Source organism: Hypanus sabinus, chromosome 11 (assembly GCF_030144855.1).
Source record: "Hypanus sabinus isolate sHypSab1 chromosome 11, sHypSab1.hap1, whole genome shotgun sequence".
NCBI classification, from domain to species: Eukaryota; Metazoa; Chordata; class Chondrichthyes; order Myliobatiformes; family Dasyatidae; genus Hypanus; species Hypanus sabinus.
The window spans coordinates 3430722-3449148 of record NC_082716.1 but is presented as its reverse complement, the minus strand read 5'-3'; the positions used below and the strand labels follow the sequence as shown (position 1 = coordinate 3449148).

Here is an 18427-nt window from a genome sequence, read left to right as displayed (position 1 = left end):
GGTGAGTAGGGGTACCGCAAGTTCTGGCATGGATGAGATGGGCCAAATGGCCTTGCTTTAACCTGCAAGAAACAAATGCTGAGTTTGTAAAGACTTCTGCTGGTGTCAAACCTACCCGCTCATTGAAAGCCATGACCCTGCGGCAGGCAGGGATTGGCACCAGTAAGCCGATGGCGTCACAGCACTGGCAGTGTTGAATCTAGCACATGGATATTACGTCCTCTCCATGGCACCATGGGCTGGAGGTGGAGGCTGCTGCCATAAAGAGAAGCAGTGGAGGTGTGCTGCAGCAAAGAGGGCCCAGGAGCACACGTTAGATAAGTATTTACACTACGTGTTCAGTGTCTGTTCTGTCCTGCCACTGCAGGCACACAACTTAGATAAGTATTTGCAACCCAGTGTAACTTGAAGGGTTACTGAATATTTAGTGGCTGTCTTGTCCTGTAAATAGTTAGCTTACTTATTTAACTGAGCCTTTATAAGACACTAGTCAGGTTGTACTTGGAGTATTATCAACAGTTTTGGACCACGTATCTCAGAAAGGAGGTGGTGTCATTCAGGGGAGGTTCATGAAGATGATTCCAGGAATGAAGGGATTAACAATTGAGGAGAATTTGGCAGATATGGGCCTGTACTCACTAGAATTTAGAAGATTTCAGGGGGATCTCATTAAAACTTACCAAATGTTTAAAGGACTAGCTAGGGTGGATGTGAAGGGGATGTTTCCTGTGGTGGGGATGTCCAGAGTTACAGGGTCCAGTCTCAAAATTGAAGGGGTGACCTTTTAGAAGAGAGGTAAGGAGGAATTGTTTTAGCCAGAGAGTAGGGAATCTGTGGAATGCTCTGCCACAGACAGTGATGGAGGCCAAGTCCGTGGGTGTATTTATGGCGAAAGCTGATCATTTCCTGATCAGAAAGAATATCAAAGGATATGGTGAGAAGACAGGCGTAGAGGGTTGAGTGAGATCCAAGATCAGCCATGATGGAATAGCAGAGCAGAGTCTATGGGCTGAATGGCCTAATTCTGCCCCTATGTCTTATGTTCTTACTGGTAGTCCCCAGATATCGAACCTGTAGATCTGATTTCACACAACAGCTGCACTGGGCTGGGCTGGGGGGCAGTGGTGGGGGGGTGGAGGGTGTGCAATGGTTAGGCTGAGCTCGACAAGTGAAGGAGACAGCAAAGTTATATTTAATACCAGTCTTCAGAGGTTTATTTTTTAAAATAATCATTAGTTTGTTTTGTTCTACATACATCTGTTTGTCTTGTTTCACAGCAGTTACTTCCCCAAATCTCACAGTTCTGTGCAATACCTACTGACACCGTCCAAAACAAGGCACTTGCTAACAGACACAAAGCAAGCTTAATGCTTAATAAAACTTTGATCAGGAGGCAATGGGCTAAACTTCTCCTGCACAAAGGATTGGAAGACTAAAGGTTGTGAGGTGTTGAAATTGCACAGTTAAGCACTGAACCAGGGTGCAGTTACATTACATTCCTTGTCCTGACTCCAACTCTCATTGTTGAAACTTCTCAATATGCTCCCGGGCAATGATGAGCCTCTGGATTTGAGCCGTGCCTTCATATATCTGTAAAAGAAATCACAGGCTGGATAATTCATGGTGAAACTGATAACTCATCAGAAACACAAGAGATTCTGCAGCTGTTGGAAATCCAGAGTAACACACACAAAATGCTGGAGGAACTCAGCAGGTCAGAGTGGACATTTCAGCCCTGGTTGAAAGGTCTCAGCATGAAACATCGCCTGCTTATTTCCCTGAAAGATGCTGCCTGACCTAATGAGTTTCATGAGCATTTTAGACCACAAGACCATGACATAGGAGCAGAATTAGGTCATCCAGCCCACTCCAACTTGTGTGTGTTAACATGTCATTGAACTGTTATGAAATCAAAATGGTTTGGCATCTGGTCTACCAGATGACATTTGCCACACCCACACCTGGCCCCATCTCTCCTCAAGCCAAGAGGGTATTTGACAAGATGCTGTACCTGAGGCTGCTTACATGGCCAATTAGAACATGGTGTAATGGGAAAGATACCAACATGGATACAATACTGGCTGATTTGCAGGAGGCAAAGAGAAGGAATAAAGCAAGCCTTTCCTAGTTGGCTGCCAGTTACCAGCGGTGTTCCACGAGGGTCTGTGTTGGGACAGCTTCTTTTTATATTATATGTCAATGACTTGGATGCTGGAATTGATGGCTTTGTAGCAAAGTTTGCGAATGATACCGAGAGAAGTAGAGGGGCAGGTAGCTTTGAAGAAAGCTACAGAAGAATTAAGACAGATTAGGAGAGTGGACAAATAACTCACAGATGGAATACAGTGTCAGGAAGCGTATGGTCATGCACTTTGGTAGAAGAAATAAAAGTGTAGACAATACTCTAAATAGAGAGAAAATTCAAGAGTCTGAGGTGCAAAGGGACTTAAAACTCCTCACGCAGAATTCCCTAGAGGTTAATTTGCAGATAGTCCAATCACAAACAGATGCTAGAAATTCAAGCAACACACACAGCAGGAACTCAGCAGGCCAGGCAGCATCTATGGAAAAGAGTAAACAATCGATATTTCAGGCCGAGACCCTTTATCGAGACTGGTGAGAAAAGGTGCCACACATCCTCCCTCACTACCATTCAGGGCCACAAACGGTTCTTCCAGGTGTCTGGTGCTCCCGGTGTGGCCTCTTGTAGACCCGACGTAGACTGGGAGACCACTTTGCCAAGCACCTACTCTCTGTCTGCCAGAAAAAGTGGGATCTCCTAGTGGCCACTCCTTTTAATTCCATTCCCATTCATCAAAACATGGCTTCCTCCATTGTCGCATTGAGGCCACACTCAGACTGCAGGAGCAACACCTTATATTGGTAACCTCCAACCTGACGGCATGAGCACTGATTTCTCGAACTTCTGGTGATGGCACCTCCCACCTTCCCCTTCCCTCTCCCATCTCACCTCCCTTCTCTTACTTCCATGGCCTTCTGTCCTCTCCCATCAGATTCTCCCTTCTCCAGCCCTTTATCTCTCACCAATCGACTTCCCAGCTCTTAACTTCAACCTTCCATTCTCAGTTTCACCTATCACCGCATATTTCTTCCACCTCTCCCCCAACTTCTTGTTCTGTCTCATCTTTTCTCTTCAGTCCTGATGAAGGGTCTCAGCCCGAAACATCAACGGTTTACTCTTTTCCATAGATGCTGCCTGGCCTGCTGAGTTCCTCCAACATTTTGTGTGCATGGGTTGTAATTTTCAGATAGAGTCAGTGTGAGGAAGGCAAACTCAATGTTAATGTGCCTTTTGAGAGGATCAGAATACGAAAGCAAGGACTCACTTGGGGGTATTGTGAGCAGTTTTGGGCGCCTCATTTCAGAAAGGATGTGCAGACATTGGAGAGAGTTCGGAGGAGGTTCAGGAGAATGATTCTGGGAATGAAAGGGTTAATGTGTGGGGACCGATTGATGACTGTACTCACTGGAATTAAGAATGGGGGGGGGGTGGGCAGGGATCTCATTGAAACCTATCGAATGGTGAAAGGATAGAGGGACATCCTTTTAGAATGGAGATGGGGAGGAATTTCTTTAACCAGAGGATGATGCATCTGTGAAATTCTCTGCCACAGCTTGCTGTGGTGGCCAAGCCATTGGGTGTATTTAAGGCAGAGGTTGATAAATTCTTGATTAGTCTGAGTATGAAGGGATATGGGGAGAAGGCAGGTGACTGGGGCTGCAAAGAAAACGGATTGGCCATAATGAAGTGGCAAAACAGACTTGATGGGCCAAATGGCCTAATTCTCATCACACATGAAGCACCAACAGCATTTTACTGTTTACTTTTTAAACGTGTCATAATACACATTATTTGTTAATTTATTTGTGGTAATATTACTGTGTGTTATGTGTGAGTTATATGTACGGTGACTTGCATCTTGGCCTGGATGAACATTGTTTCATTTTGTGGTATACATGTATACAGTTGAATGAATAAGCTGAGCTTGAATTTGAGAAAAGTTGCATGATGTACATTGGTTGGGGAGGTCACACCTGGAATACTATGCACAGTTTTGGTGCCTTTGTTTAAGAACAGATTTTCTGGTGTTGGAGTGAGGGTGGGGCTGAAGGGGAGTCAAGCAGCTTGAAGGGAGCCTCCAACGAAGAGTGAGTAGTCCCCAGCTGGAGGGCAGTGACTCATTGCTGGATCCATACCAGATTTCTATAGATGCACAGTAGAGTGATTGCATCCTACCCTGGTATGGAAACACCAATGCCCAGGAAAGGAAAACCTTACAGATAGTGGGGGATACAGCTGAGTCCATCACAGGCAAAGCTCTCCCCGCCACTGACCATTTTACAAAGATCATCGCTACAAGAAAGCAGCACCTATCATTATGAACTCCCACCATCCAGACCATACCCTCTTCTGGTGACAACCAGAAGGCACAGGAACCTCAGGTCCCACCACATTGCCTTCAACCATCAGGCTTCTGAAGTGGCATTGATAACTTCACTCACCATAATCTGAACTGATTTACAACCTATAGATTCACTTCCAAGGGTTCTTTACAACTATGTTCTCAAAATCATTTATATTTGCACAGTTTGTCTTTGCTTGTATATTGGTGTTTGTCAGTCCTTGTTTGTCTATGTATAAATTTTTGGAAATTCCATTTCAAATTCCTGGGTGACAAGATCTCTGAAGATCTATCCTAGGCCCAATGTATAGATGCAGCTACAAAGACACAGCAATGGCTAATTTTCATTAGGAGTTTGGGGAGAAGTGGTATGTCACCAAAGACTACCACAAATTTCTGCAGATATACTGAGGATGTCCTGTGATAAGGAACCTGTGGAATTCATTGACACAGAAGGCTGTGGAGACTAAGTAATTGAGTATATATGAAATGGAGGTTGGTAGATTCCTAATTAGTCAGGATGTCAGAAGGTTGCAGGGAGAAAGCAGGGCTGAAAGAGATAATAAATTCGCCATGATGGAATAGCGGAGCAGACTCCATGGAGAGAGTGGTCTAACTGTGCTTCCATGTCTGATGTAGAGCATTCCAATTGGTCTTATGGAGGGGGTCATTGAACAGGATCAGAAAGTTGTAAGCTCAGCCAACTCCATCGTGGGCACTAGACTCCCCAGCATCCAGGACACTTTCAAAGGTGATGCCTCAAAAAAGGGGGCATCCATTATTAAAGACCCCATCGCCCAGGAAATATCCACTTCTCATTGCCAACACTAAGGAGAAGCTACAGGAGCCTGAAGACACACACAACATTTCAGCAACAGCTTCTTCCCCTCTGCCATCAGATTTCTGAATGGAGAGTGAACCCTTGTACACTACCTCAGTATTTGTGCAGATACCAGAAATCCAAAGCAACGCACCCAAAACGCTGGAGGAATTCAGCAGGTCAGGCAGCCACTACCAGCTGAAACCCTTAATCAGAACTGGAAAGAGGAAAAAAAAGTGGAGGGAGGAGGGAAAGAAGACAAGCTGGAAGGTGATAGGTGAAGCCAGATATGTAGAAAAGGTAAAGGGCTGGAGAAGAAGGAACCTGATAGTGGACCATTGCAGAAAGGGATGATGAGACCACTCTCACTCCTCATTGTTCCACAATGAGGCCATGGTCAGACATGTCAGAACAGGAATGAGCCATAGGGAAATTAGCATAGGTAGCAGACACCAACAGAATCAACAAACTCATTTGTCTGAATGAGTGGTGTCTGAATGCCAGCTTGGACAATGTCTCCCATCCACTCCACGATGTACTGGTTAGGCACAGGAGTACATTCAGCCAGAGACTTATTCCACCGAGATGTAACACTGAGCGTCATAGGAAGTCATTCCTGCCTGTGGCCATCAAACTTTACAACTCATCCCTTGGAGTGTCAGACACCCTGAGCCAATAGGCTGGTCCTGGACTGGTTTCCACTTGGCATAAGTTACTTATTATTTTTAATTATTTATGGTTTTATATTGCTATATTTCCACACTATGCTTTGTTGGTACGACTGTAACGAAACCCAATTTCCCCTCGGGATCAATAAAGTATGTCTGTCTGAAATTACATTTTTTGCAGATGAAGTGGTGGTGCTCAACAAGAGTCCCTCAATTGATATTGGACCTCACCAATGTAGAGGAGGCCACATTGGGAACACCAGACACAAACGATTCCAGCAAATTCACAGGTGAAATGATGCATCATGTGGAAGGACTTTTTGGAGCCCTCAGTAGAGGTGAGAGAGAAGGTGAATGGGCAGGTGTAGCATTTCTGTCACTTGAAAGGATATGTACCAGGAGGGAGGTTAGTGGGGAGGGATGAACGAGCAAGGAAATCATTGAGGGACTGATTACTGCAGAAAGCAGAGCTTTGGGGGAAGGCAAGGATGTGTTTGGTGGTAGAATCCTGTTGAAGGTTGAAGTTGTGGAGAATGATTAGGATGGTGAGGACAGAGGGCGGGAGGTGAGGACAAGAGGAACTGTAAAGGCAGTGGGAAGATGAAGTGAGCACAGACGTCCAGGAAATGTTGGAGATACAGATGAGGTCAGCATCAATGGTGGAGGAAGGAAAATCCCCGATCTTTGAAGGACGACGTCTCAGATCTCAGTCCTGGAAAGGAAAGCCTGACCCTGCAAATAGATGTGGCTGCGATGAAGAAACTGAGAAAAAGGAATATTGTTTTTTTATGGGAGATAGGGTGGGAAGAGATACAGTTGAGATAGCAATGGGAATCAGTAGGTTTATAAGAGATGTTGGCTGACCATTTGTCTCCAGAAATGGAGACAGAGAGATTGAGAAAGGGGAGAGGGTTGTCAGAAATGGACCAAGTGAATTTAAGGGCAGGGTGCAAGTTAGAGGCAAAGTTAATGAAATCGACCTGCTCAGCATAGGTGCATGAAGCAACACCAATGCGGCTGTCAATGTAGCACAACAGAGTTGGAAGCATTGCCAGGGAAGGCTTGGCTCACAGAGTGCTCTACATAGGCAATGAAAAGGCAGGCATAGCTGTGGTCCATGGCTACCCCTTGAGATTGGAGAACCCAAGGAGAAAATGATGAAGGTGATGACCAGTTCCGCTAGATGGTGGTAGTTGAGGGGAACTGGTTGAGTCAGTTACATACACACGCGCGTACAGTACTATGCAAAATCCATATATATCTACAGCACTTAAGACTTTTGGACAATACTGAAGTAATTTTATGTATTGCACTGTACTGCTGCCTCAAAAAAAAAACAAATTTCAAGACATATGTGAGTGATGATAAACCAGATTCTGATATGGGTCTCCATTTTGGACTGAGAGTGGGAAGGGGGTAAGGAAGTGGGGAGGGAGAGGGGAATCATGGTCGGGAAAAGGGGAAGAGAGAGGAAAGGGAGTGGGAAGCACCAGAGAGACATTCTATAATGATCAATAAACTAATTGCTTGGAATCAAATGACTTTGTCTGGTGTCTCGGGGCTGGATGTGTCTGCACCTGTGCCTGCCACCCCCGGCATTCCTTCTCTGCCACCTATTCTACACTCCTCCCACAACGCTCCAACTTTGCCATTCCCCACATCCTTTGTTCCTGACAGATTTACAAACTTGCTCTCTGCTCCGTGTTGACAAATACGGTACTGTGCGACCATATACTATACGTGCTTAAAACTTTTGCACAGTAATACATGTATGTTGCCATATTCCACCCAAGATTAATTTCTTTGTGGGCATTTACAGAACAGAAACACAACTGAATCAATAAAAAACTACAAAGACTGACAAGCAGCCAACGTTTCTTTGTGGCAGCAGTACAGTACAATACAGGACCATGGGGGTGGAGATATGTCTCCGCCAAAGGAGGTGTAAGGCGCCCTTTCCTTTCACTAGCCTGCAGGTCACCCTTGGGCAAGGTGTAGCACCTGCTCAGTCCCCCAGTCAGGGTGACGTAAAGCCATGGGAGTGGGTGGTGGTTGGTCGTACGAGCTGCTGGTGCAGATCACAAGTCCTGGTTATGAGACCACTGACATCAGACTGTTCTACGGTGAAGTACAGAAAGGAAAACGGTCCCATGGAGACCAGATGAAATCAGAATCAGAATTATTATCATCGAAATGTGTCTTGAAATTTGTTAACTTAGCAGCAGTACAATGATAATATAGAAAAAAACAATTAAAGTTATATATGTATATTAAATAGTTAGAATAAAACAATGCAAAACAGAAATAATTTATGTTATGAAGTGAGGTAGTGTTCATGGGTTCAATGTCAATTGGATGGTAGAGGAGAAGAAGTTGACTGTGTGCCTTAAGGCTGCTCTACCTCCTTCCTAATGATAACAATGAGAAGTAGGCATGTCTTTGGCAGACAGTCTCTGAAGATTGGCTGCGGTCACCCATCATGTGATGACACTGCCCAGAAGCCAATGGCAAACCACTTCCTCAGAAAATTTTGCCAAGAACAATAATGGTCATGAAAAGACCATGATTGTCCATATCATAAAACATGGCACATAACGAACAAATTGTGCAAAAGCCTTAGGCATACGCTTATGTACATGTATGTGTCTGCATGTATGTACAATTGTAATTTATAGATTTTTATTATATACTGTATTGCAATGTACTGCTGTTGCAAAACATTTCATGACATATGTAATAATAAACCTGATTCGAATTTTCTTTCCCCTGTGAGTGTCTACAGGGTTGTATATGCTAAGATAATGAACTTATTTGAACTCTAAACTTCTCAAATGCCACAGTAACGTGTCTGAGGGATTTCTCATTCTCTGTCAGTGCTCATGATGTTCTTGCCCGTTTCTTGTCTCCTGCGATGAAAGCCTTCAAGATCGATCACTGATGCGTTTCTCACAGTAGCATCAGCCAGTGATCTGTCACCCAGGCACAGACTGAGTGTCTCAGCTGAATGGTGATTCATCACAAAACTAGAAAGTATGAAACGACTGAGCCTGAGGCATTTCTGTTGGTTGAAAGGATATATTACTTCTTAATGCACGGTCTTCCAGTGTCTAAACACGTTGGGTCCTGTAGACACAGACAATGCATGTAGACATAGAGCGCTACAGTAAAGACACAGGACCTTCTGCCCATCTAGTCCATACTGGGGCATGGGCCCCAGATTGAAACCAGATTGCCAGAGCTTCCACTGGTGGTTCTGCAGCAGTTTTGTTTTACAGGGTGGAATTGCTAGCCCCATGTCCAACTCTCCTCCTTTTACAGCTTCATTTAGTTCCTGCCAAACTGCTATTCTGCTTAGATCCATCGACCTGCACCTGGACCACAGCCCTCCATACCCCTCCAATATGCCCCTATCCAAACTTCTCTTACATGTTCGTTCCACACTCTCATGAGTGAAGAAGTTTCTTCTCATGTTCCCCTTAAACATTTCACCCTTAACCCATGATCTCTAGTTCTAGTCTCACCCAACCTCAGCGGAAAAAAACCTCTTTGCATTTACCCTATCGATAACCCTCAATATTGTTGCCCTGTATCAAATCTTCCCTCAATCTTCTGTTCCAGTGAATTAAAATCCTAACCTGTTCAATATTTTCCTATAATTCAGGTCCTCAAGTCATGTCAGTAGCTTTATACAGTTCACTTGAACGTGTGTCATATGTGTATTTCATTATCTGTGAATTTATTTGTGGAGTTATTACTTTGTGTTATGTGTGAGTTATATGTACTGTGTTGTGCACCTTGGTCCAACGGACGTTGTCTCGTTCGGTGATATACATGTGTACAGTTGAAGTGACAATAAACTGAATTTGATCTTGAGTGAAGTTATCCATGCTGGTTCAGGAGTCTGATGGTTGCAGGGTAACGACTGTTCCTGAATCTGGTCATGTAGGACTCAAGATCCTGTAGGTGGTGCAGGACCTGCCTGCTGGTGGTCGTGAGAAGAGAGCTTAGCCTGGTTGGTGGGGTGGTGGGGGTCCTTGATGCTGTTTTCCCGTGCTCAATGCTGGTAACGGCTTTGCCTGTGATAAACTATCTCTATGTTTTGTCGACTTTTGCATTCCTGGATATTGGAGTTTCCATAGCAGGCCATGAAGCAACCGCTGTTCATCCAAGGAGGGTTGTCAAAGATCTTGGCAACAATTTACAGTTCGATTTACTAGGATGTTACCTGGGTTTCAGCACTTAAGTTACAGAGAAAGGTTGAACAAGTTAGGTCTCTATTCATTGGAGCGTAGAAGGTTGAGGGCGGATTTGATCGAGGTATTTAAAATTTTGAGAGGGATAGATAGAGTTGACCTTAATAGGCTGTTTCCATTGAGAGTAGGGGAGATTTAAACTAGAGGACATGATTTGAGAGTTAGGGGGCAAAAGTTTAAGGGAAACACGAGGGGGTATTTCTTTACTCAGAGAGTGATAGCTGTGTGGAATGAGCTTCCTATAGAAGTAGTAGAGGCCAGTTCAGTTGTGTCATTTAAGGTAAAATTGGATAGGTATATGGACAGGAAAGGAGTGGAGGGTTATGGGCTGAGTGCGGGTAGGTGGGACTAGGTGAGATTAAGAGTTCGGCACGGACTAGGAGGGCCGAGATGGCCTGTTTCTGTGCTGTGATTGTTATATGGTTATATGCCAAATCTACACAAATCTCTAAGTAAAGATACTATAGAAAGACCAATAAAGGTGACTGCACACACTTCAAACACTCTCTACCACTGTTATGTCAGACTGTGTCTACAGTTTCTTCCCCCAAGCCATTAGACTCCTCAATTCCAAGGCAACACGAGTGAATCTGCAGATGCTGGAAATAAATAAAAACACAAAATGCTGGCAGAACTCAGCAGGCCAGACAGCATCTAGGGGAGGAGCTAGTGTTGACGTTTCAGGCTGAAATCCTTCATCAGGAGTGAAATAACATGGGATGGTCGAGGGGGGATAAGAAGTTGGGGGAGGGATGAAGTAGAGAGCTGGGAAGTGATAGGCTGGAGGGAAATGGGCTGGGGGAAGGTGGAGAATTGTGGGAAATAAAAGAGAAAGAAAGGTAGGGCTGGGGGGAGATTATAGTGAGGGGGGGAAAGAGAGAGAAAGAGAACCAGACTAAAATTAGAGATAGGGATGGGGTAAGGGGGGGGGCAGGGGTATCAACAGAGGTCTGTGAGTTGGATGTTCATGCCAGCAGGAAGGAGGCTACCTAGGCGGGAGATAAGGTATTGCTCCATCAACCTGCATGTGGCCTCATCTTGACAGTAGAGGAGGCCATGGACAGACATGTCGGAGAGGGAGTGGTCTGTGGAATTAAAGTGTGTGGCCACAGGGAGATCCCGCCACTGCTGGAGGACTGAGCGCCAGTGTTCGGCGAAACGGTCTCCCAGTCTGCGGCGGGTCTCCCCAATGTATAAATGGCCACATCGGGAGCACCGGATACAGTATATCACCCCAGCTGACTCACAGGTGAAGTGGTGCCTCACCTGAAAGGACTGTCTGGGGCCTGGGATGGTGGTGAGGGAAGAAGCGTGGGGGCAGGTGTAGCACTTCTTCCATTTGCAGGGATGAGTGCCCAGAGGGAGGTCGGTGGGGAGGGATGGGGGGGGGGTGAATGGAGAAGGGAGTCGCGTAGGCAGCGATCCCTGTGGAAAGCCGAGAGTGGGGGGGGAGGGGAAGATGTGTCTGGTGGTGGGATCCTGTAGGAGGTGGCAGAGGTTACGGAGGATTATATGTTGGATCTGTAGGCTGGTAGGGTGATAGGTGAGGACCAGGGGGACTCTATCCCTGGTGGGCTAGCGGGGGGGGGGGGATGGGGTGAGGGCAGAGGTGCGTGAAATACGGGAGATGCGATTGGCAGAGTTGATAGTGGACGAAGGGAAGCCCCTTTCTTTAAAAAAGGAAGACATCTCCTTTGTCCTAGAATGAAAGGCCTCATCCTGAGAGCAGATGTGGCGGAGGCAGAGGAATTGAGAGAAAGGGATAGCATTTTTGCAGGAGACAGGGTGGGAGGAGGAATAGTCTCGGTAGCTGTGGGAGTTAGTAGGTTTGTAGTAGACATCAGTGGGTAGGCTGTCTCCAGAGATTGAAACAGAAAGATCTAGAAAGGGGAGGAGGTGTCAGAAATAGACTCCTCAATTGCCAGGGTCTAGTCTGACACGAACCCACACACTCACACACACTCAACTGAACACCACTCCACTCCCTTTGCAATTTTTGCTTATTTCTTTCTCAATTCCTGCTAAAACATTGTTTACATTTATATCATTTATTATATTGTAATTTGCCCTTTACAGTGCCTATTGTCTTGTTTATTAATTATTGAACTGACTTGCACTGTTTTGTGAACTTTACGTAGTCCTGTATAGGTCTGAAGTCTAGTGTAGTTTTGTGTTGTTTCATGTAGTACCAGGGTCCTGGAGGAACGTTGTTTTGTTTTAACTGTGTACTCCTCCAACAGTTATGGTTGAAATGAAATAAAAGCGACTCGACTTGACTTGACATGTGGTACCCGGTGTATAGAGCAGTGTCACGCAAACAGGAGAGTTAACTTGACTTTCTCCTAACTCCAACATGGGATGTGCCCTCTTCTCATTACTACTATCAAGGAGGTGGTACAGGAGTCTGAAGACACACACACAATGTTTTAGGAACAACTTCTTCCTCTCCGTCTTCAGATTTCTGAACAGACAATTAACCATGTGCACCACCTCACTATTTTAACACTCATCATTTTTTGTAAATATTTTGTATTGTAATTTTTTACGATTACATGAGATTCTGCAGAGAGAACAAATGCAAAATTCAGGCGCTCAGCATGAGGAGTCTTGGTCATTCTCCATCAACGTTGCTTGTCCGTAAGACCGTACAACATGGGAACAGAAGTAGGCCATTCAGCCCATCGAGTCTGCTCCGCCATTCCATCATGGCTGATTTATTATCCCTCTCAGCCCCATTCTCCTGCATTCTCCCTGTAACTTTTGACACACACCCTGACAAATTTAGAACCCATCAACTTCCAGTTTAAATATACCCAATGACTTGGCCTCTACAGCTGTCTGTGGCATTGAATTCCACACATTCACCACCATCTGGCTGAAAAAAATCCTCATTTCTATTCTAAAGTGAAGCCTCTCTATTCGGAGTCTGTGCCCTCTAGTCCTACACTCGCCCACTATTGAAAACATCCTCTCCACGTTCACTCTATCCAGACCATTCAATATTTGATAGGTTTCAATGAGATACTCCCTTCTTTCTTCTAAACTCCAGTGAGTACAGGCTCAGAGATATCAAACGCTTCTCATACGTGTTAGGAATGCACCACAGCTCTGAGAGGCCGAAGGTTGCGGGGTAGCCCCCTCCTTTGTGAGAATTGCAAGAGCATTATTGGGTTGGATCAGGGGACCCAGGAAATGAGAGAGAGAGAGACCTGGCCATTGTCTCCTGGAGAAAATGTTTGTGGATTGGGGACTATGCTACGTGCAAGCCCTCGGGCAAAGTGGGCTGGTTGAGAGAGAGATTGCATCACCCCAACCTGATTGACATCTACTACCCGGCGAGTTAAGATAAAAGGGGGGGGGGGGCTGTAGGGACAGCCCCTCAGACGCACCTGAAGTAATGCTAGCGATCCTGTAATAGCGGGAAGCCATTTGAAGGAAGCCACGTGCGTTCGGTTCCCGTGCCTGGGGGCTGGTGGCTGGTACCACAGAAAACGACTTGGAACTAACAACGGGGAACCAACTCTCCCGACTCAACGGATTGGCATAAAAACCCGGGCAAGTTTCAAACCGTCTCTCTCTTAAAACCCAAAGAGCTGCAGCTTGAAAGGACAGTGACTTTTATCTTTCCATCGGACAATACAATATCCCCAAGACAAACGATAGAGCTATTGCTTAACTGATGATTATTATTATACCCACGTTTTTAGATTATTGACGACGTATTTTATCTGAATGTCTGTATTAATCTTATTTTTGTGCCCCTTTATAAATAAAGACTTTGAAAAATAGTACCATCAGACTTCAACGGGCCTCTCTATCTTTGCTGGTAAGTGACCCAGTTACGGGGTTCGTAACGTATGTATGTTAACCCTATCATTCCTAGGCTCACTCTTGTAAACCTCCTCTGGACCCTCTCCAATGCCAGCACACCTTTTCATAGAAACATAGAAAACCTGTAGCACACAAAGCTGTGCCAAACACGTCCTTACCTTAGAACGACCCAGGCTTACCCATAGCCTTCTATTTTCCTAAGCTTCATGTATTTATCCAGGAATTTCTTAAAAGACCCTATCATTTCCACCTCCACCATCGCCACCAGCAGCCCATTCCACGCACTCACAGCGTAATAAACTTACCCCTGACATCTCCTCTGTACCTAATTCCAAGCACCTTAAAACTATGCCCTCATGTGCTAGCCATTTCAGCCCTGGGAAAAAGCCTCTATTCACACGATCAATGCCTCTCATCATCTTGTACGCCTCTATCAGGTCACCTCTCATCCTCTGTCGCTCTAAGGAGAAAAGGCCAAGTTCACTCAACCTATTCTCATAAGGCATGCTCCCCAATCCAGCAACATCCTTGTAAATCTCCTCTGCACCCTTTCTATGGCTTCCACATCCTTCCTGTAGTGAGGCGACCAGAACTGAGCACAGTACTCAAAGTGGGGTCTGACCAGGGTCCTATATAGCTGCAACATCACCTCTCAGCTCTTAGCTCTTAAACTAATCCCACAATTAATGAAGGGCAATACACCGTATGCCTTCTTAACCACAGAGTCAAACTGTGTAGCAGCTTTGAGTGTCGTATTCCCTGTGAGCTTCCACACTGCCGAGAGTCTTACCATTAATGCTGGAAGTCAGGGTCAACACAGTTGTCCCTGATGACCACAGCTGCAAAAGGTGCGTCCAGCTGCAGCTCCTATCAGACCGAGTTAGGGAGTTGGAGCGGGAGCTGGATGAACTACGGATCATTCGGGAGGTGGAGGCAGAGATAGATAGGAGTTATCAGGAGGTAGTCACACCAAAAAACCAAGAAGTAGGCAGATGGGTGACAGTCCAGAGAGGCAGGGGGAGCAGGCAGAGAGAGCAGAGCACCCCTGCGGCCATTCCCATTAACAATAAGTATACCGTACTGGATACTGTTGATGGGGATGACCTACCAGGAATGAGTTGTAGTGGTCCTGCCTCTGGCACAGAGGTTGAACCCTCAACTAGGAAGGGGAGGAGGGAAGAGAAGAGAGAGATAGTTTTAGGGGACTCTATAGTCAGGGGGGCAGATAGGAGATTTTGTGGGGCAGATCGGGAGTCTCGGATGGTATGTTGCCTCCCTGGTGCCAGGGTCCGGGACATCTCAGATCGGGTGCAGGCTATTCTTGAGAACGAGGACATGAACCCAGATGTAGTGGTCCATGTAGGGACCAACGATGTAGGTAAGGTGAGTGAGGGGGTCCTGCTTAGAGAGTTCAGGGAGTTAGGAGTGAAGCTGAAAGGCAGGACCTCCAGGGTGACAATCTCGGGATTGCTACCTGTGCCATGTGCGAGTGAGGCGAAGAATAGAATGATTATGCACATTAATACGAGGCTGAGAGCATGGTGCAGGAAGGAAGGGTTCAGGTTTTTGGATAATTGGCCTTTGTTCCAGGGACATTGGGATCTGTTTCAAAGGGATGGTCTACATCTGAACCGGAGGGGTACTAACATTCTTGCAGGAGTGTTTGCCAGTGCTGCTCGGGGGGGTTTAAACTAGATGTGCAGGGGGCAGGGATCCAGATCCAGAGGGTTGGTCAGAAGGAGCATGGGGTTAAATGTGTACAAGGTTTGGGTGATCTTGAGAAGGTCATCAAAATTCAAGGTGCAATTAGCCCGATGGAAGTTCAAGGAGCTGGGTTAGGTACAATAGACAGTGTTTTAAGCAAAGAGAGGAGGAATGGGCTAAGAATTCTATACTTGAATGCGCGTAGTGTCAGAAATAAGACAGATGAGCTTGAAGCTCAGATGAAAATGGGGAACTACGTTATTGTTGGGATAACGGAGACATGGCTGCAAGGGGATCAGGCCTGGGAATTGAGTGTACCAGGGTATACGTGCTATTGTAGAGACAGAAATATGGGAAGAGGGGGTGGGGTGGCCCTGTTGGTGAGGAATGAGATTCAGTCCTTAGCAAGAGGTGACTTGGGAACAGGGGAAGTAGAGTCTGTGTGGATTGAGCTGAGGAACAGTAAGGGTAAAAAGACCCTAATGGGTGTTGTGTACAGGCCCCCAAACAGTAGCGTGGATATTGGGTACAAGTCGATAAGGGAGTTAACATTGGCATGTGCTAAAGGTAATGCAGTCGTTATGGGAGATTTCAACATGCAGGTGGACTGGGAGAATCAGGTAGGTGCTGGACCCCAGGATAGGGAATTTGTGGAGTGTCTAAGGGATGTATTTTTGGAACAGCTTGTGCTTGAGCCAACCAGGAACGAGGTTATTTTGGACTTGATGATGTGTAATGAACAGGAGTTGATAAGTGATCTTGAAGTAAAGGAGCCATTAGGAAGTAGTGATCATAACATGATAAGTTTTTATCTACAATTTGAGAGGGATAGGGGCAGATCAGAGGTGTCAGTGTTGCAATTAAATAAAGGAGACTACGGAGCCATGAGGGATGAGCTGGCCAAAGTTAAATGGGCGGATGCCCTGGCAGGAAAGACAGTGGATCAGCAGTGGCAGATATTCTTGGGCATAATACAAAAGATGCAAATGCAGTTCATTCCAATGAGAAGGAAGGATTCAAAGAGGGGGAAGGGGCCACAGTGGTTGACAAAGGAAGTCAGAGATTGTATAGCATTAAAGAAAAAGAAGTATGACAGGGCTAAGATGAGTGGGAATACAGATGATTGGGAAAGTTTTAAGGAACAGCAGATCTTAACTAAAAAAGCAAAACGGAGAGAAAAAAATCAGGTATGAGCTCAGTCTAGCCAGGAATATAAAAGGGGATAGCAAAAGCTTTTTTAGCTATGTGAAGAGAAAGAAGATAGTTAAGAACAATGTTGGCACCTTGAAGAATGAATTGGGAGAAATTGTTATGGGAAACAGGGAAATGGCAACAGAATTTAATGCGTACTTTAGATCTGTCTTCACCAGGGAGGACACAAGCAATCTCCCTGATGTATGGATGGGCCAGGGTCATAAGATATCAGAGGAATTGAGACAGATTGACATTAGGAAAGAAACTGTGATGAGTAGACTGGTAGGACTGAAGGCTAATAAATCCCCGGGTCCAGATGGTCTGCATCCGAGGGTTCTAAAAGAGGTGGCTCAGGAAATTGCGGATGCATTGGTAATCATTTTCCAGTGTTCCTTAGATTCAGGATCAGTTCCTGAGGATTGGAGAGTGGCTAATGTTATCCCACTTTTCAAGAAGGGAGGGAAGGAGAAAACGGAGAACTATCGCCCTGTTAGCCTAACATCAGTCGTGGGGAAGATGCTTGAGTCCATTATTAAGGACGAAATAGTGGCACATCTTGATGGCAGTAATAGGATTAGGCCGAGCCAGCATGGATTTACCAAGGGCAAATCATGCTTGACTAATCTGTTGGAGTTTTTTGAGGGTGTAACAAGGATGTTAGACGAGGGTAAGCCAGTGGATGTAGTGTACCTAGATTTTCAGAAGGCATTCGATAAGGTGCCACATAGGAGATTGGTGAGTAAAATCAGAGCTCATGGCATTGGGGGCAGGGTTTCAACATGGATAGAAAACTGGTTGGCAGATAGAAAGCAAAGGGTAGCAGTGAATGGGTGTTTCTCGGACTGGCTGGAGGTGACTAGTGGGGTACCACAGGGCTCTGTATTGGGACCACAGCTCTTTACGATTTATGTCAATGATTTAGCTGAGGGCATTGAAAACTATATCAGCAAGTTTGCTGACGATACTAAACTGGGTGGCAGTGTGACATGCGAAGAGGACGTTAGGAGAATACAGGGAGACTTGGATAGGCTGGGTGAGTGGGCAGATACTTGGCAGATGTCATTCAATGTGAATAAATGTGAAGTTATCCACTTTGGAAACTGGAACAAGAGGGCAGAGTATTGTCTGAACGGTGTCGAGTTAGGTAAGGGAGAAATGCAAAGAGGCCTAGGAGTCCTAGTTCACCAGTCAATGAAGGTGAATGAGCAAGTGCAACAGGCAGTGAAGAGGGCAAATGGAATGTTGGCATTTATTACAAGGGGAATTGAGTGCAAGAGCAAGGATGTCCTTTTGCATTTGTACAGGGCCCTGGTGAGACCACACCTGGAATATTGTGTACAGTTTTGGTCTCCAGGTTTAAGGAAGGACATTCTGGCAATTGAGGAAGTGCAGCGTAGATTCACTAGGTTGATTCCTGGGATGGCAGGGCTATCTTACGCAGAGAGATTGGAGAGATTGGGCTTGTACACGCTGGAATTGAGGAGATTGAGAAGGGATCTGATTGAAACGTTTAAGATAATTAAAGGATTTGAT

At 45.6% G+C, this 18427-nt stretch overlaps 1 protein-coding gene across 2 annotated transcripts in view; it reads right to left on the bottom strand.

Moving 5' to 3' along the window:
• Positions 1–1186: 1186 nt before the first annotated feature.
• Positions 1187–18427, bottom strand: part of acadm (acyl-CoA dehydrogenase medium chain) — a 72323-nt gene continuing 55082 nt past the window's right edge. For both annotated transcript variants that reach the window (XM_059983699.1, XM_059983698.1), the window contains one exon: positions 1187–1590. In XM_059983699.1, the coding sequence (XP_059839682.1) occupies positions 1519–1590 (72 nt within the window). In that variant the 3' untranslated portion in view covers positions 1187–1518. The remainder of the gene's footprint in view (positions 1591–18427) is intronic.